Consider the following 19770-nt stretch of genomic DNA (forward strand, 5'->3'; position numbering starts at 1 on the left):
ACTCTCTCACTTCGTCCCAGCTTACCCTTCCCCCTCCCTGTGTCCTCAAGTCCATTCTCTATGTCTGCATCTTTATTCCTGTCCCGCCCCTAGGTTCGTCAGAACAATTCTTTTTCAGATTCCATATATATGTGTTAGCATACGGTATTTGTTTTTCTCTTTCTGACTTACTTCACTCTGTATGACAGACTCTAGGTCCATTCACCTCACTACAAACAACTCACTTTTGTTTCTTTTTATGGCTGAGTAATATTCCATTGTATATATGTGTCACATCTTCTTTATCCATTCATCTGTAGATGGACACTTAGGTTGCTTCCATGTCCTGGCTATTGTAAATAGTGCTGCAATGAACATTGTGGTACATGACTCTTTTTGAATTATGGTTTTCTCAGGGTATATGCCCAGTAGTGGGATTGCTAGGTCATATGGTAGTTCTAGTATTAGTTTTTTAAGGAACCTCCATACTGTTCTCCATAGTGGCTGTATCAGTTTACATTCCCACCAACAGTGCAAGAGGGTTCCCTTTTCTCCACACCCTCTCCGGCATTTATTGTTTGTAGATTTTTTTTTAAGTTTGTTTGTTTATTTATTTATGGCTGTGTTGCGTCTTCATTGCTTCACGCAGGCTTTCTCTAGTTGTGGCGAGTGGGGGCTACTCTTTGTTGCAGTGCCCAGGGTTCTCATTGCGGTGGCTTCTCTTGTTGCGGAGCACAGGCTCTAGGCGTGCGGCCTTCGGTAGTTGCAGCGCGTGGGCTCAGTAGTTGGCTCGCGGGCTCTAGAGCGCAGGCTCAGTAGTTGTGGTGCACAGGCTTAGTTGCTCCACAGCATGTGGGATCTTCCCGGACCAGGGCTCGAACCCGTGTCCCCTAAATTAGCAGGCGGATCCTTAACCACTGTGCCACCAGGGAAGTCCCTGTTTGTAGATTTTTTGATGATGGCCATTCTGACCGGTGTTAGGTGATACCTCATTGTAGTTTTGATCTGCATTTCTACCTGCTATTTTTTATGAGGAATATTGGTTCCCCATTGGCAGTGGTGATATAAAGCCTCCTTTTAAAAATAAACTTACGTTTAAAAAGTGAATCAGCTTAAAGTAATATAATATTACATGTAAATAATATTATAATAGTTACAGCCTCTATGTATGGCTATTTTAACAACATCTATCAAAATTTTTAATGCACATACAAAAACAGGTGAAGCTGTTCTGTGCTATTAGACATCCCAATAGTGATTACTACTGGTGAGAAGGGGTAGCGACTGGCAGTGGACACAATGGGAGTTTCTGGCTTCTTCTGTCCATTCTGCTGGTTGACCTGGGGGCTGATTATACAGTGGTGTTCACTTTGTAAAAATTAATCAAGTTGTACACACTTATGGTGAGTGTATTCCTGTATGTATATTATATATTCATATACCCTTTAACCCAGCAATTCCACTTTTAGAAATTACCCTGAAGACATACACACATATGTGCAAAATGACACATTCGAAGATGCTCACTGCGGCACTGTTTGCGGTAACGAAAGATTGGAAACAACCTGAGTTCCCCAGCTGGAGACTGATTAAGTATATTTTGGCTTAGCCTACAGTGAATTCTATGCAGCCATCAAACAGAATGAGGCAGCCTCTAGCAAAGCTCCAAATTTTACACAGATTTAAATTTAAGTGAAAAGGTAAGGGCAGAGCTGTGTATAGTATGCTACTTTATGCAGGGGGAACAAAAAAGAATATATAACATATGCACATGTTTGTGCCTAGGACATCCTGTGCCTAGGATAGCATCTCAGAAAAGAATCATAAGGAACTCATAACAGAGGTCTCCTCTGGACAGGGCAGGCCAGGAGAGAGGGATAGGAGGAAGGCTTATCACTGATGACGACTCTTCTATACTTTTAAATTTTGTACAGTGTCCTTGTATTTCCTATTTGATAGTAGGTTTTAAAGCAAAAAGCCCTATAGAAGGTGCATGGCTATGGTAAAACTTATGGCTCCTTAAATACTGAGATGAAAGCGTTGGCACTTTGGGCTTATAAAGCAAGTATATGGCCCTACTCCTCCTCCCAAGGGACGGAGATTATAGGCTCTCCTGTAATGGCTTCCAATTAACAGCAAACCCAGTCTAGGACAAATTACTTAAACTGGGCCTCCACCCTGCAGTCAAATTCTGGCACCTGGAGTTGCCCTGGCAGGTGGCTGAGCTCTTGGCATGCATAGGGAGATTTTTAAGCACAAATACCTGCAAGGATGGGAAGTTAACGATTTGGTAAGGCAATCTCAGGTGGCTGGAAAGGAAAGATTCTGAGTTCTTGCAGATTCTGAGCACCCTGCTCCAAGAGAGACAAAGCAAAGGCCACGGAGTGGTCTTTTCTCAGGGCTGCAGGCGACAGTGACAGGACAAGGCCTTGAAAATTCGAGTTCCGTTTTAACTGTGCAACCTTCTTTTTTATAGCACTTGGTTTCCCCGCATGTCACTGTCTCTCCACATCACTAACCCCAAAAACAATCCAATGAAGTGTGGGGCAGGGTATCAGTTATCCATTTTACAGATGGAAAAATGGAGCTGCGAAGAGGTTAAGAGACTGGTCAGTGATTATATATCAGGAGAAGGGGTGAAGCCAAAAAAGTAACCCCCACCTTCTGACTCCTGGTCGTCCCCTATTTTCCCACCTCCCCACCCATCAACCTTAGCCTGCTTTCTTTCAACTCTGACCTACAGAGAATGAGCTTCTGAGGCCAGACAAACAAGGAGAAGGCAAAAAAAAAAAAAACCCAGAATCAGAATCAAAGAGCCTACGAGACCATCTAACTCAGCCGTTTTTAACCCTGACCACACACTAGAATTACCTGGGGAGCTTAAATAAGTTTAAATAAATACATATGCCAGGGCCTAGGTATCTGTAGTGTTTTTAAAATTCTGTAGTTGATTCCGATGCAAATCACCCCCATCCCAGTTCCACATAAAACCTTCTGCCTCCCTGAAGCCTCCATCAGTGGGTCTGTGCTCCATCCTCCGGCCCCCACACATACTGCTCTTCTCTCTTCCACGTTACATAGAGTCAGAGAATTGGACTGGGAGCTGGGCAAGTCAATTAACAGCTCCGAGGCCCCAAACATGGAAATGACTTGCCTAAGCTCTCCCAGTGATTCAAAACAGAACAAGACTAGAATCTGGATCTCTTGACTACCAGGTAAGGTCACATCCACAGAGGGGTCACAAGGAAAGCCAGGCTTGATGGCAGATCTAACAGTTCCTGCCAGCAGAATAGACCCAATGAGGGCTGAGGAGAAGACCAGGAGTGTGCATGTGTTTTGAGGGGGAGGGGTGTCAGGTACCTGGGCAAGTCTGCCCTGTGGCATACTGGGGGTAGGGGGCTATTCTAGAGTGGCAGGGCTGGCACTGGCCTGTAGAAAGATGTCCTCATTTCTATGAGGGGGCCCAGCCTAGTCTGAAATCTCCATAAAGAAATCCAGTCTATTGGGTCAGCTTACCAGGAGGGCCCAGCTCCCTTGCCCATAATAATAATAATAAGCAATGTACTTGACCTGTTTCATTTAATCTCCACAACCATTCTGAAAGTTGAGTATAATAACTGTCTCCATTTGCAGACGGGGAAACTATGGCCTAGAGAGTTGAAGTAACTTCCCCAAGATCACTCAGCTGGAAAGTGGTAGTGGCAGGATTCGAAGCCTGGTTCATGTCCAGCCACTACCACCCTGCCCCCAACAAGAGAGAGAGAAGGTTAAGTGCAGGGGCTTTTTTAAGTTACTGAGCACCTGGGAGCAGCCGGAGACCACACGTCTGGTGGAATCCTCCTTTCACCACAGAGGAAATCAAGGCACCTGTAAAAGCATCTTGCTCAGGGGCATCGGCAAGTAAATAGTGGGGACAGCATAAGGAGTTCAGGTCTCCCGACTCCGGACCACAAAGCCTGACCACTTCTCCGCAGACGGATGGAGAGACGAACTCAGTAATACCCGGCAGGTGGGGTGAGCGCGGCCAAACGTGGTAACCACAGCCTACGGCACCAGCGGAAGCGCAGCGGACTCGCAGAACCAAACTGCTGGTCAGGTGCACACAGGTGAGCCAGGCGGAGCTCCTTCGTCGGAGCCGTTGCCACCAACCTCTAAGGCTCCGCACCGGGCGGCTGAAATTCAGGCTGAGCTGGAGCAACCATAATTTCCTAGTTCGCAAGGAGAGTGGGACGAGAATCCAGGAGTGCGCTTCTGCCCCTCCCTGGAGCAGACAAGCCTGGACCCAGCCCACCCCTACCGCCGGCTCAGCGTGTGGGTGAACAAGGGAGTGCCGACTCCCCCTCCCATGCTGGGGCCCGACTGGGGTCACTCACCCAGAACACCGTGGAGTAGATGACGAGCGAGAACTTGAGCCAGAGATAGGAGAGGCGCGCGCAGTAGCGCACCTGCTCCGAGTCTCCGCGGGGCATCCTGGGGGGCTCCCGAGCTGGGTCCCTCGCTGCCAGCAGCCCCACCTGAGGCTGCCTGCCCGGCTTCCCGCCCCGCCACCGGCGCTCACTCGGGGACTGACACCGGCGAGCCGCAATCACAGCCCCGGCCCGGGTCCACCCAGCCCCAGGGCCAATGGGCGCTCTGGGAGGGGGCGGGCCTGGGGCGGGGCAGCGGTCTGGACCCAGAGGAGGCCGAGGGAGGGGCGGGGGCGAGGGTTTTCCGAACGAGGTCGCGTGCAGCTCTGGAAGCGCCTGTGCTCAGGCACGTTGGGGGCCGTGGGAGAGTGTGTGCAGAGGGGTGCTAGGGAGACAGCTAGAGTGCTTCTTCATTCAGGGTACACAGAAATGCTCGCTTTCCACTGCTGTCAAGAGAGAAGACTATGGGAAAAGAGCAGGTATTTACGGCTAAGGTGTTAAAATGTGCAAATGAGTGTGCAAGGCATGAATGGAATAAGGAAGTGGAGTGCCTCAGCCTAAGGGGGTTGGGAGAGCCGCATCTAGGAAGGTGCCGCAGACGAGGGTGCGGCTAGGGGCCCTCGTGGAGCTGAGGCCCGCAGTTTCCTTTTGTAACAGTTTGGAGGCTTTTCCCCAAGTCTCTGAGATTCCCCTTCTCTGCGGCCAGGTGAGATCCCAACCCTGCCCCAGTGGCCTCCTCCTCTGAGAAGCCCTCACCCCCTCGCCCCAACTCAGGAGCCCCCTCCCTTGCACACACTCAGCCCAGGTCTGACCCAGCTTCTTCGCACCCAGCCTTTCCCCTGCCTGGGGTCAGAATCTGTCTTCCTGGCTGTGAGTCTGTTTCCCACAGCCCCTCCTTGACTCACTGCTATTTCCTTTCCCTGCAGGCCTAGCTCAGCCTGGGGCTTTGGAGGCCAGCAATCAGTGTTTGTGCCATTCAGGAATTAAATGCGTGGCCCAGAGGTTGTGAGCTCACGGCAGCACGGGATCACGGTGGGGTCCCTGGTGGTGACTGCAGGAACGGCGCACTTGTCCCAGTCCCCTGCCCTGGACTCCCAAGCCTCCCAGAGAGAAATAGAGATCAGGCTGGCCCGGCCCCCAGGGCTCTGCCATAGAAAGAAGAAAGTAAGGTGGGGGTGGGGAGGGAGGCAATGCCCTGCCCAGGGAGTTAAAAGGAAGCCAGTTTCCTGGTACTAGGAAGCAAGCCTTGTAAGGTTGGGTAGAGACTTGGAACCAGGAACTGCTGAGGGTCACCTTCAGATGAATAACTGGGGGCTAAGAAGGCATCCTACCTCAAGGTTAGAAGTCATCCTTTCTGTCCTTTAAGGAGGAAGAAATTAACTCTTTACCCCTCTTTGCAGGACTACCTTCCCTCACCAGCCCCATAGAGCCAGGCTTACACCTACTCATGGAGGTGCTCATCTCCATCCCCAGGAGGGCTAGCTCAGCACCTTGCCCTCGGAGGGGTTGTCTGTCTCCCTCTCCCTGGGGGTTCCCCTCCTAGCCTCCTTCCCCACTCCGGTTTTCTTTCAGTTGCACCCGCCTTAGTCCTGACCTCTCTAGCTAGCTGCACTCTCTCCTCTTTCAAATCTTCCCTAGTGACACGAACACATCTGAGTGGTCCCTCTCAGCTCTCCCTGAGCCCCTATACGATGACGCCCTGAGAGATGAGGCTGAGACACCCCCGCAGAGGGAGCCTGGAGCTCTTTGGAGCTAGCACAGCCTTTCCCGGGCTCCTGAGCAACTTCGTTGTCCCTCCCACCCCCAACCTAACCCCAAGCACTATGGGCTGCTCCTCAGACACATCTGCAAATACTGAAATCTCGGAAGTAATGACCTATTTTCAATTTTTCTCTCCTTTTGCCAGGAACTCTGGGCTGGGGGTCAGCAGGCCTGGTGCCAAGCCTGGCTTTGCCATTAACTTTGTTAGAATATGTGGCATAAATAGTATGACACAGAGGTGGGAGCGTGACCCTGGCTGCAGTTTCGAAACACGTGGTGAGCTTTAAATGTATCCTGATATCCAAGCCCCATCCCAGTCCAGTTAAGTCAGAATCTCCACCAACCGGGACCTGGGAATCAATATTGTTGTAAAGGTGCCAGGTAATTTCTAAAGGGCAGCTATGACTGAGTATCACCAAGTCTAGAGGTAGTCATGAGGGTGAGGTGGTGAGCCAGAATTTATCAGAAAGGCCACAGTCCAGAGGGCTCTAAGCTATCCAGTGGTGTGCTGGTCAATGTTTAATAACTGGCTCTCTGGTTGGTGGGGTGGGCAGGGAAAACCTGTTGCCACTTTCCATAGTGTAAATACTTCCACCATGTCTGAGATGTACACAATCACACCCAATCAGCTCAGCAGCCCTGCAGCTCTCCCTATCTCAATAATGATTAGCATAGAGAGCGCCATAATGAATGCATCAGTGAAATTCATGGCTTATTAATTAGCACAACAGGTATTAGAAATAAGCTATCTTTTGGTGAAATTACTGCCGGCATACCTTGGAGATATTGTAGGCTGGGTTCCAGACCACTACAATAAAGCCAATATAGCAATAAAGCGAGCGACATGAATTTTTGTTACCCAGTGCATATAAAAGATACGTTTATACTATACCACTGTCTACTAAGTGTGCAACAGCATTATGTCTAAAAAAGCAATGTATATACCTAATTTAAAAGTACTCCACTGCTGGACTTCCTGGTGGCGCAGTGGTTAAGAATCCGCCTGCCAATGCAGGGGACATGGGTTCAGTCCCTGGTCCAGGAAGATCCCACATGCCACGGAGCAACTAAGCCCACAAGCCACAACTACTGAGCCCGCGTGCTGCAACTACTGAAGCCCAAGCACATAGAGCCTGTGCTCCGCTACAAGAGAAGCCACTACAATGAAAAGCCCGTGCACCACAACGAAGAATGGCCCCCGCTCGCCACAACTAGAAGACCCAGTGACGAAGACCCAACACAGCCAAGAAGTAAACTTTTAAAAAATAAAAATATAAACTTTTAAAAAGGGCTTCCCTGGTGGTGCAGCGGTCGAGAATTCTCCTGCCAATGCAGGGGACACGGGTTCGAGCCCTGGTCTGGGAAGATCCCACATGCCGCGGAACAACTGGGCCCGTGAGCCACAACGACTGAGCCTGCGCGTCTGGAGCCTGTGCTCCGCAACAAGAGAGGCCGCGATAGTGAGAGGCCCGCGCACCGCGATGAAGAGTGGCCCCCACTTGCCGCAACTAGAGAAAGCCCTTGCACAGAAACGAAGACCCAACACAGCCAAAAATAAATAAATAAATTTATTAAAAAAAAAAAAAAGAACTTAAGCTTAAAAAAAAAAAGACAGGAGCTGCCCAGGAAATACCTTTAAAAAAAAAAAAAACTTTTAAAAAATAAATAAAAATACTTCATTGCTAAAAAATGCTAATCATCATCTGAGCCTTCGAGTCATAATCTTTTTGCAATAGTAACATTGAAGATCACTGATCACCATAACAAATATAATAATGAAAAAATTTGAAATATTGCAAGAATTACCAAAATGTGACACAGAGACATGAAATGAGGCAATGCTGTTGGACTTGACACAGGGCTCCCACAAACCAATTTGTAAAAAAACGCAGTATCTTCAAAGCACAATAAAGCGAAGTGCAATAAAACAAGGTGTGCCTGTAGCATTCGAGATATGTAGGTTGGCTAAAATGATGCAGGGCGCCATCCATTCCTTCTTCAGAGTAAAAAAAAAAAAATCTCACTTAAGGATGATGCACTGGGCTAAATCCTTGAGGCATCCCAAATCCTGAGGGATTCTGGTTGCCTGATGTGACCATCTGTCTAGCTGAATCCTGCATCTAGAATGTTGTATCTTTCTTGAGTGGACCCTTCATGCAAGGTGACAGAGCACCTAAAAGGACAGAGGGCTGAGCCTTCACTGACTTTACAGAACAGACTGTATGAACCGGTTTTGTGGCTTCCTGCTAGTAAATGCTTGTTGTATACATATTTGTATGGGTAGCAGAATTTGTTCTGAGATCTATTATCATGATAACCTGGCAGGGAGATTGTAGGGGGAAATAACTAACCTCACCTTTAGCGGCTACTACTGCTTATGAAAAAGAAACCTACGGATTGTACACAATGAACTTGGCTGTCATAAGTTTGCATCCCTGCCTCTGCTTCCCCATCTGTGAAACCATGAGGCTGAACTGTTTTTCTTCTAGTTCTAACAATCTTAGCTATAGTCCTCACAGACAAATCGGTCAGCAAATGTACACTGAGCTTCTACTATGACTCAGGCCCTGCCCCAGGCTCTGGGGATACAGCTGTAAACAAGATAGACAAGAGCTTCTATTCTCTTCTACTGGGGCATGGGAAGGGGGAGTAGGGGGCGGGGGGGGCAGGGACATGCAACACGCATGACAACTACTACATGAAAAGGGTAATTTCAGGTACTGATATGTGCTAAAGATGCAGGAGAAGAGCTTCTAGTGGAAGAAGCAGCAGGTACAAAGGCCATGAGAGAAGAGGCAGCTTTGAGAGGGTCCATGTGGCTCATGCAAGGACCTCGGGAGAGTAGAACAAGGAGAGATCAGAGGCATAGGAAGAAGCCTCACAGCTTTCGTAAACAGTGTAGATTTGTTTCCAGTTTTAGTGAGGGCCACTGGTAGGTTTTAAGCAGGGACGTGATACTGAATCTGATTTAAGCTTTAGAAGATTGCAGCTGGGACTTCCCTGGTGGTCCAGTGGTTAAGACTCTGAGCTTCCACTGCAGGGGGCGCAGGTTCGATCCCTGGTCGGGGAACTAAGATCCCACATGTCGCGTGGTGGCCACAAAAAAAATAAATAAATAAATAGATAAGAAGGTTGCAGCATGGAGGACAGACAGGAGACAGGGCTGGGGGTGAGGGAGGCTGGTTAGGAAGCCCTTGCACAGTCTCAGTGCAAAAGGCTGTGGACTAGGGGTACAGCACTGGGAAGAGTGACAAGTGGCTGCATTGGGGATATATCTTGGTGATAGAACCAATAGAGCTTACTGACAGATTGGGTGTAGAATGTGAGGAAAAGAGAAATCAAGATGCTCCCAAGTGCTTTTGCCTTGAGCAACTAGGTAAATGTTGCTGTCATTTACAAAGGTAAGGGAGGTCGCAAAGAATGCTGCTGGGGGGAAGTGGGTCAAAAATCAATTACTGGGGACTTCCCTGGTGGCTCAGTGGATAAGAATCTGCCTGCCAATGCAGAGGACATGGGTTCGAACCCTGGTCCGGGAAGATCCCACATGCCACGGAGCAACTAAGCCCATGCACCACAACTACTGAGCCTGTGCTCTAGAGCCCGTAAGCCACAACTAGTGAGCCCACGTGCCACAACTACTGAAGCCCACATGCCTAGAGCCTGTGCTCCACAACAAGAGAAGCCACCGCAATGAGAAGCCCGCGCACTGCAACGAAGAGTAGCCCCCACTCGCTGCAACTAGAGAAAGCCCGCGCGCAGCAACGAAGACCCAACACAGCCAAAAATAAATAAATAAAATAAGTAAATTTTTTTAAAAAATCAATTACTGGACTTCTATGGCAGCCCAGTGGTTAAGACTCCGCACTTCCACTACAGGGGGCACGGATTCGATCCCTGGTCGTGGAACTAAGATCCCACATGCCGCATGGTGCGGCCAAAAAAAAAGAAAAAGGCTTTCCTTTAAAAAAAAAAAATCAATTACTTTGTTTGGCCATTTAACTTTTTGAGCTATCTTTTCAAAATCCAGGTGGAATTGTCCAGGGAACTCAGAGGTGAGGTTTAAGCTGGATGATATAAATTTGAGAGTCATCAGGTCAATTTAAATCATGGGCCTATGTGAGATCATCTAGGGAGAAAATGTAGCAAAAGTAGAGGGACAAAGACAGACCCTAGGGCCCCTTCCTTTGAGAGGAAGAGAGGCTGGCAAAGAAAACAGAAAAGGTACAGCCAGTGAGGTAGAAGGAAAATGAGGCCAGAAAGGTGACAGGGATGCCTGGAGAAGAAAGGCCTTCAAGAAGTTAAGAGATGCTCAACAGCACTTAATGTCCTGGGAACCCCCCCCTTAATAGGCTGAGGCTTCAACTATGTTCTGAGAGGGCGGCGGGGGGTGGGTGGCGCAGAGCAGAGAACTGACCATCAGCTTTGCAAGATGTGGGTCACTGGTGACTTTGATAAGAGCTCTTTCAATGGAACAATAGGAACAAAATCCTGATTGGAGTGGATGGAGGAGAGAAAGGAAGGGAAGAAATGGAGGCGGTAAGTGCAGACAACACGGGGAAGTGTACACTAGCAGGCAGGTGTACGAAGCCATTCACATGGGAGTGCATACGTGGACTTCTTCCCAACCCACCAAACAGCCTCCCAGGCCAAATATGCAAGAGTTAGCACCTATGTGGAAGAGTTTCAATGGTCAGGAATTTCAGCAGCTTCTTCATCAAGAGGTAGAATCTGTTTCCTTACCTCTTGAATCTATGCTGGCATTCTGACTTGCTTTCACCAACAGAATGTGACAAAAGTGAGGTTGGTTGAGTTCCAAGCCTAGGAATCAAGAGGCTTGCAGCTCCTGCTTTGGTCCCTCTTGGAATGACACCGCCATGGGAACAAGTATGAGCTAGTTGGAGAAACCACATGAGACAGAAGCAAGGTTCCTGGCTGGCAGTCCCCAACCACCAGACATGTGTGTGAAACCATCTTAGACCATCCAGCCCATCCACGCCACAGCTGACTATATCTATGTGAATGAGTCCAGGCAAGAGCAGCTGAACCCAGCCTAAATGTGCCAACTTAGAGAACCAACTTAGAGATTGTTGTTTTAAGGCACTAAATTCTGGCATGGTTTGTTATACAGCAGAAGCTAACTGGTACATTCTTAGAGCCAAAAAAATTTTTAAACTCAAATACCCATCTCCTTTTTTCCTCTTCCTCCAGTTCTTCCCCCAAAGTATTGTATTTTGAGTCTATATATTTCTTCTTGAGGAGAGACTTTTGTTGTCCTTCAGGTTTTCCTTGACTCCTTTCAGTGCCATCTCGCGGCTCAGAATTTGGGCCACTTCTCCTTCCCATCCCATCTTAACTCTCAAGGATCTCCATTTATTCTTGACCAGTTATTTATTTAGCATCAGGCACTGAGCTGTGGGCCTTCACATAATCACCTCTTTTGTATTTTTTAATTTTTTTGAATTTTTTGGCTGTATTGGGTCTTCGTTGCTGCGTGTGGGCTTTCTCTAGTTGTGCTGAGCAGGGGCTACTCTTCGTAGCAGTGCACGGGCTTCTCATTGCGGTGGCTTCTCTTGTTGCGGAGCACGGGCTCTAGGCACACAGGCTTCAGTAGTTGTGGCGCATGGGCTCAGTAGTTGTGGCTCACGGGCTCTAGAGCGCAGGCTCAGTAGTTGTGGCGCACGGGCTTAGCTGCTCCGCAGCATGTGGGATCTTCCCGGACCAGGGCTCGAACCTGTGTCCCCTGCATTGGCAGGCGGATTCTTTTTTTTTTTTTAACATCTTTATTAGAGTATAATTGCTTTACAATGGTGTGTTAGTTTCTGCTTTATAACAAAGTGAATCACTTATACATATACACATGTCCCCATATCTCTTCCCTCTTGCATCTCCCTCCCTCCCACCCTCCCTATCCCACCCCTCTCAGTGGTCACAAAGCACCAAGCTGATCTCCCTCTGCTATGCGGCTGCTTCCAACTAGCTATCTATTTTACGTTTGGTAGTGTATATATGTCCATGCCACCCTCTCACTTAGTCCCAGCTTACCCTTCCCCCTCCCCATATCCTCAAGTCCATTCTCTAGTAGGTCTGCATCTTTATTCCCGTCTTGCCCCTAGGTTCTTCTGACCATTTTTTTTTCTTTTTTTTTTTAGATTCCATATATATGTGTTAGCATACAGTATTTGTTTTTCTCTTTCTGACTTACTTCACTCTGTATGACAGTCTCCAGGTCCATCCACCTCACTACAAATAACTCAGTTTTGTTCCCTTTTATGGCTGAGTAATATTCCATTGTATATATGTGCCACATCTTCTTTATCCATTCATCTGTAGATGGACACTTAGGTTGCTTCCATGTCCTGGCTATTGTAAATAGAGCTGCAATGAACATTGTGGTACATGACTCTTTCTGAATTATGGTTTTGTCAGGGTATATGCCCAGTAGTGGGATTGCTGGGTCGTATGGTAGTTCTATTTTTAGTTTTGTAAGGAACCTCCATACTGTTCTCCATAGTGGCTGTATCAATTTACATTCCCACCAACAGTGCAAGAGGGTTCCCTTTTCTCCACACCCTCTCTGGCATTTATTGTTTGTAGATTTTTTGATGATGGCCATTCTGACCGGTGTGAGATGATATCTCATTGTAGTTTTGATTTGCATTTCTCTAATGATTAATGACGTTGAGCATTCTTTCATGTGTTTGTTGGCAATCTGTATATTTTCTTTAGAGAAATGTCTATTTAGGTCTTCTGCCCATTTTTGGATTGGGTTGTTTGTTTTTTTGATATTGAGCTGCATGAGTTGCTTGTATGTTTTGGAGATTAATCCTTTGTCAGTTGCTTCATTTGCAAATATTTTCTCCCATTCTGAGGGTTGTCTTTTCGTCTTGTTTATGGTTTCCTTTGCTGTGCAAAAGCTTTTAAGTTTCCTTAGGTCCCATTTGTTTATTTTTGTTTTTATTTCCATTTCTCTAGGAGGTGGGTCAAAAAGGATCTTGCTTGATTTATGTCATAGAGTTTTCTGCCTATGTTTTCCTCTAAGAGTTTGATGGTGTCTGGCCTTACATTCAAAATCAAAATTTAGAGTTTATTTTTGTGTATGGTGTTAGGGAGTGCTCTAATTCCATTCTTTTACAGGTACCTGTCCAGTTTTCCCAGCACCACTTATTGAAGAGGCTGTCTTTTCTCCACTGTATATTCTTCCCTCCTTTATCAAAGATAAGGTGACCATATGTGTGTGGGTTTATCTCTGGGCTTTCTATCCTGTTCCATTGATCTATATTTCTGTTTTTGTGCCAGTACCATACTGTCTTGATTACTGTAGCTTTGTAGTATATAGTCTGAAGTCAGGGAGCCTGATTCCTCCAGCTCCATTTTTCTTTCTCAAGATTGCTTTGGCTATTCGGGGTCTTTTGTGTTTCCATACAAATTGTGAAATTTTTTGTTCTAGTTCTGTGAAAAATGCCAGTGGTAGTTTGATAGGGATTGCATTGAATCTGTAGATTGCTTTGGGTAGTAGAGTCATTTTCACAATGTTGATTCTTCCAATCCAAGAACATGGTATATCTCTCCATCTATTTGTATCATCTGTAATTTCTTTCATCAGTGTCTTATAATTTTCTGCATACAGGTCTTTTGTCTCCTTAGGTAGATTTATTCCTAGATATTTTATTCTTTTTGTTGCAATGGTAAATGGGAGTGTTTTCTTAATTTCACTTTCAGATTTTTCATCATTAGTGTATAGGAATGCAAGAGATCTCTGTGCATTAATTTTGTATCCTGCTACTTTACCAAATTCATTGATTAGCTCTAGTAGTTTTCTGGTAGCACCTGTAGAATTCTCTATGTATAGTATCATGTCATCTGCAAACAGTGACAGCTTTACTTCTTCTTTTCCAATTTGGATTCCTTTCATTTCTTTTTCTTCTCTGATTGCTGTGGCTAAAACTTCCAAAGCTATGTTGAATAATAGTGGTGAGAGTGGGCAACCTTGTCTTGTTCCTGATCTTAGTGGCAATGGTTTCAGTTTCTCACCATTGAGAACGATGGTGGCTGTGGGTTTGTCATATATGGCCTTTATTATGTTGAGGAAAGTTCCCTCTATGCCTACTTTCTGGAGAGATTTTATCATGAATGGGTGTTGAATTTTGTCAAAAGCTTTCTCTGCATCTATTGAGATGATCATATGGTTTTTCTCCTTCAATTTGTTAATATGGTGTAACACGTTGATTGATTTGCGTATATTGAAGAATCCTTGCATTCCTGGGATAAACCCCACTTGATCATAGTGTATGATCCTTTTAATGTGCTGTTGGATTCTGTTTGCTAGTATTTTGTTGAGGATTTTTGCATCTATGTTCATCAGTGATATTGGCCTGTACTTTTCTTTCTTTGTGACATCTTTGTCTGGTTTTGGTATCAGAGTGATGGTGGCCTCGTAGAATGAGTTTGGGAGCGTTCCTCCCTCTGGCAGGCAGATTCTTAACCACTGCGCCACCAGGGAAGTCCCTCACATAATCACCTCTTAATTCCCCACCACGGATGGAATTTGATGTGATGAATCCCACTTTACAGATGAGGAAACTGAGGTTCAGAGAAGTAAACTGACTTTTCTCCAGTGGGAAGTTCAAATACTCTGAGCCAGCAAATGATGTGCTTTCTACTGAACACAGTTGTGGCCCCAGCTACACTAGAATGAAATGAGTTAACTATGTGCCTTAAAAAACAACTAGAAATAATACACAACCGTGCAAACATTAAGAGTTCAATACTGATCAGAGTTGAAACTTTACATAGCATTATTGTGTGTTTCTGCAAGATAGTAGTTCTGTGAGCTTTTACGTGTTTCCTTAAAAAGGATCTATAAAAAAAGTCTGGGAAATGCTGCAGGACTTTTTCATATCCTTTAACATGAGAATGGATATTGTTTCTCTCCAGGAGGAGAGATGGGGGTGCAGCTTTTCCCAACTATATTTGACTGCACAATCCTATTTTCCCCAGACAACAGCTGTTAACATCTCAATAACTAGTATCTATCAGTGGCTTGGGGCACATGGCACATTCAGTTTTAAAACTGGGACAGTCCCTAGAAACCATAACAGTTCACCTGGGACTGAGGGGTTTCCTGGGATCTAGGAGTTTTGGTGCTAAAACCAGAAGAGTCCTGTGCAAAACCAAGACAAGATGGTCATCCTATTTCTTTCTACTCTTCCCATGATCTCACAGATGTTCAGAAGGGACCAGCCAGTGGTGAGAGGGCTTCAAACTATGCCCTCAGAGGAAAAGTCAGAGAAAGAGGAAGGGAAGACTCAGGGGATAGGACCAGTGTCTTCAGCTATCTGAAGGTTATCATGGGGGAAAGAGGAAAACTCATTCTAAGGGATCCCTTGGGATAGGAGTGGGATGAAGGGGACCTGCTGAGGGTGAGTCAAGCTCCCTGAAGCAGCACAGCTTCATGAAAAACATTTGATTAGCAGTAAACCAAGGCTGACAGTGGTGATTCAAGGAGTACCCGAGCTGGGAGGATCTTCAGATATCATTAGGTCCACCCCCCTCATAAATGGACAGAGGAACTCAAGCTAAAAGAAGGCCAGAATCCTGCTCACAGTTACCTATTTATGCTTTATGCTCTTTTCTACATGTGTGCTATATTGCACAATAAATGTTTTTTAAAAAGAAAAATATTCCCTTTTATTTTGCATTTCCCTGATCGTTAGTGAGGTCAAGTGTATTTTTACATGTTGATCAGCCATTGGTGGTTCTATAAATTTTCTGTTTTTATCCTTTGTACATTTTTAAATTAAGTAATAGATTCTTTTAAGTGGGCAATGCCAAGGGCTGACAGACTGAGAAAATGCCATTCCCATCTCTTCTCCTCATAAGAGGGGGGGGGGCCCTTCTGGAGGAGATTCCAGGCTGGCCTCACAGAGCTTTGACAGAGGAGAAGTCTCGGAGCCGGAGCCGGCCACCTGTAGGGGTTGGTCTCGCCGGGGCCCAGCCAGGCGTCCTGGGAAAGCAGCGTGGGAACACTGGCTGCTGGGCCAGGCCTGCGTGACTCACTGGGAGTGGTGAGTGCCAGGCATCATGGCGGCAGCAATAGCTCCACCTGTCACTCGGGAGGGCAGGGCACCTGCTTCTGGAATGCTGGGTGCTGCTGGGGGAGGAGAGCCTCAGAGGAGGTGGCTGGGTCCCCAGGGTGGTCAGAAGGTACCAGGAACAGGCCTTGGGGGACACAGAAGTGGGGTCTGGACTTGATCTTGCAGCTATTGAGGAAGAGGTGTAAGGTTTTACACTCATAAAACGTACATGGATCTGCTGGCCTATGCCAGGAAGGTTAATAGGCCACAGCATCCTGCCCTGTGCTGGTTGCTAGGGGACCCCCCTAAAGGTAGACTGCCCAGTTTACAGCTGACAAAGTGCTTTCACCCACATATTAGAACCCTCACCACCCCCAGATTTACTTGGATATCGCCCCCCTCCCCACTGGGTTGTCGGCAGGGGCCATCTCACCACCTGGTATCTGGGGGCCTTGGGTGGGGGGTGCTGGGCACACGTAGCTGCTCATTAAACATGGAAGCCACAGTTCAGCTGTCCCTCGCCGTGCGGGCCGGCTCTGCCTGCAGCCCCGTTCAGACTGCAGGTTCCGTCCTCCCCGGGGCTCCCGCCAGAAAGCCAGTCACACAGACATTTGAGGAAAACTTGTTCTGGGGGGGAGCCAGTTCTCTTCTCCGAGAGACGCCGACTCCTTTCTCCTACTTCCGGTATTTCCCCTCAGGCCATTTCAACTTCCTCTTTCTTGTTTGCTGAGCAAATTCACATCAGCTGCAGCACCTATGTTCTGTCTTACATTCCCAAGTCCCCCTCTGCCCGGCTCAGAGAAAACAAAAGGCCTTCCACTAACAAAATGCCATTTTCTGCTACAAACATGTGTTGACTGAAATGTGGTTTTTTTCCTTTTCTGTGGGTCATCAGAATCGCTTTGTGTGGGAAACAAGACAAGGAGGATACTTCTTGCTTTACTCACAAGGAGACACAGTCTCGGAGTGTGCGCCCAAAGTCACACAGCCCTTCAGGGTCCGCGCAGGAACTCGGACCCGGGGCTGGTTTCCACCTCCTGCTCAGCCTCCTCAAGCTTCCCTCCAAACCCTGGAGCAATGCTGGCTCCCTCTCTGCCCCAGCAAATGGCCCTGAGATTTCATGAGGACTGCAGAGAAAGCAAGCTAGTCTGACTTCTGGAGGGTCAAGTAGGGGCTGGGGAAAAAACACCATGAGTTCAGGCTGCTAAATAGTAGTTAGTTCTAGTGTATCATAAATGCCACAGGAACCTGCATTTAAAGTCAGCTGGGGGGGCTTCCCTGGTGGTGCAGTGGTTAAGAATCCGCCTGCCAATGCAGGGGACACGGGTTCAAGCCCTGGTCTGGGAAGATCCCACATGCCACGGAGCACCTAAGCCCGTGCGCCACAACTACTGAGCCCGTGCGCCTAGAGCCTGTGCTCCGCAACAAGAGAAGCCACCGCAATGAGAAGCCCAAGCACTGCAACGAAGAGTAGCCCCTGCTCACCTCAACTAGAGAAAAGCATGCGCGCAGCAACGAAGACTCAACGCAGCCAAAGATAAATAAAATTAAAAAAAAATTTTTTTAATAAATAAAGTCAGCTGGGGTGGAGGGAGTTATGGAATTCTTCTAGTAAAGGATCTCATCTTCCTCTAATTTTATTCTCTTGTGAAGCCAAAACAACTGTCCCAGAACATCCTCCAATTCAACACCGCTTATACATTTTTTTTTTTTTTTTTTTTTGGCTGCGCTGCATGGCTTGTGGGATCTTAATTCCCCGACCAGGGATTGAACCCGGGCCACAGCAGTGAAAGCACGGAGTCCTAACCACTGGACCACCAGAGAATTCCCCTGCTTATACATTTTTCTTAACATGACCCAGAACTGTAGTTTACGTTACAGCCCAATGTACATACAAAACACACAACTGAGCAAAAGTTGCATGAAAAAAACCCTTGCCACAGGATGCGTTCTTATATTTTCTATACTGTCCCTTTTAACACTAATCATAACCCACTGTTTGAAATCACTAATTCAAACTCCTGACAAAATGCCTCCAGAGAAGCCCTACCAGGCCTGTTTTAGCAAACAGGTAAGTTTGGATTTATAACATTTGTTTGTACAGAAAGTACCCAGGTATTAAGCAAAAGCCAAACCTTTATAAACTGGGCTCAAGTGAATCCTGAGATTGCCTTGATTGAGCACTGATTGCACATCCCTTACCCCCTCCCCCTGCCTGCCACCCACTCTCTGCGTGACATAACCCGGAAGCCAGGAAGAAGCACCTGAGGCCGCAGGGACCCCTACATCTCCAAGGGCAAGAGCAGGTTTGGGGCTCCACCCTCCTGAGCTACAGCTGAAGGAGCAGTGGTGGGAGAAGGGCCACAGCCTCCTTTCAGCACCAGGTAGAAGGGACTTTCTGGTTCCCAGAGGTGACCCGCCCCCCCCCCCCGCCGCCCCGTGGAACCCTAACTCTTCTCAGGGAGGGGCTGCTTCTGCCTGCAGGCCGTGTGTGGTCCTGGGGGCCTGTGCCGCCCAGCTGACCACCACGGAGCGGGGGGCGGCACTTGTGGACTGATGGGTCGCAGGTGGCCAGCGAGCCTCTGGGGACGCCTAGAGTGGACAGAGGCGAAGGAGTGACTGTTTGCCAGACCTTTCCTTCGCCAAAGGCCCAGGAGAGGATAAACTGCTGTGTCTTCCACCGCTTACTGGCTTGGACCCTGTTCTAGACATGTCAACAGCCTGGCCTCTATGGGGACCAAGGGGGGAAAAATATGAGCAAGGAAAGAAAAATCACACCTATTTAAAAGGACTCAGTAAAATAAGGGAGGAAGCCCTAGGTGAGCGCGTTAAGTAGAACTAGCAAGAAAGAGAGGACTTCAAAGAAAGAAATAAAGGTTATGGGAAGATGCAGTTGGAGGACACACAAAAAAATTCCTGCTAACTAAAAAATATGACTTTCTTTTTTTTGTTTCTTTTGGCCGCGCTGTGCAGCTTGCGGGATCCTACCAGGGATTGAACCCGTGCCCTCGGCAGTGAGAGGGCAGAGTCCTAACCACTGGACCGCCAGGGAATTCCCTAAAAAGTATGACTTTCAAATATAACAATTTAATAGAGACAGTCAATGATGGGAATTGAGTCAGTGGTCTGGAAGACAAAGGGAGAGAAGTACCTCACAATTCAGAGCAAAAAATGCAAAGAAGTGGAAATCAGAAGAAAAAGATAAGAGATGTGGAGGCCAGATCCAGGATGAAGAAATGTAGCAGATGCCGCTGGCTGACTAACTGAACCCCGTGCCCAACCTCCTCCTCCCTTCTCTGACTCCACTACGGAGGCTGGACACTTATTACCAGCTTCCCTTGCTATATGACACCGTTCCAGCCCATGAGACATAAGCATCCAGAAACATTTTTGTCTTTTCTGATATAAAATGCATATGCAATTAGCGCCACGCTTTTTTCTCCTTTCTTCCAAACTTGACTGCAAACACAGTGCCTGGAGCTGCGGCAACCGTGCTGGACCACAAGAGAGAGGCCAAGAGAATTGAGGAGATACCAGCCCAAACCCTGACA

General features: G+C 47.3%; 1 protein-coding gene across 4 annotated transcripts in view; it reads right to left on the reverse strand.

Moving 5' to 3' along the window:
* The window catches only part of TSPAN15 (tetraspanin 15), a 50051-nt gene extending 45483 nt beyond the window's left edge, over window positions 1-4568 (reverse strand). The window contains exon 1 of one of the 4 annotated variants that reach the window (XM_082424585.1): window positions 4353-4567. In XM_082424585.1, the coding sequence (XP_082280711.1) occupies window positions 4353-4448 (96 nt within the window). In that variant the 5' untranslated portion in view covers window positions 4449-4567. Of the gene's footprint in view, window positions 1-4352 lie in introns of all 4 variants that reach the window. The other 3 variants (XM_082424587.1, XM_082424584.1, XM_082424586.1) reach the window with 3 other exon arrangements.
* Window positions 4569-19770: the final 15202 nt, after the last annotated feature.

Source organism: Balaenoptera physalus, assembly GCF_965194825.1.
Source record: "Balaenoptera physalus genome assembly, chromosome: 14".
NCBI classification, from domain to species: domain Eukaryota; kingdom Metazoa; phylum Chordata; class Mammalia; order Artiodactyla; family Balaenopteridae; genus Balaenoptera; species Balaenoptera physalus.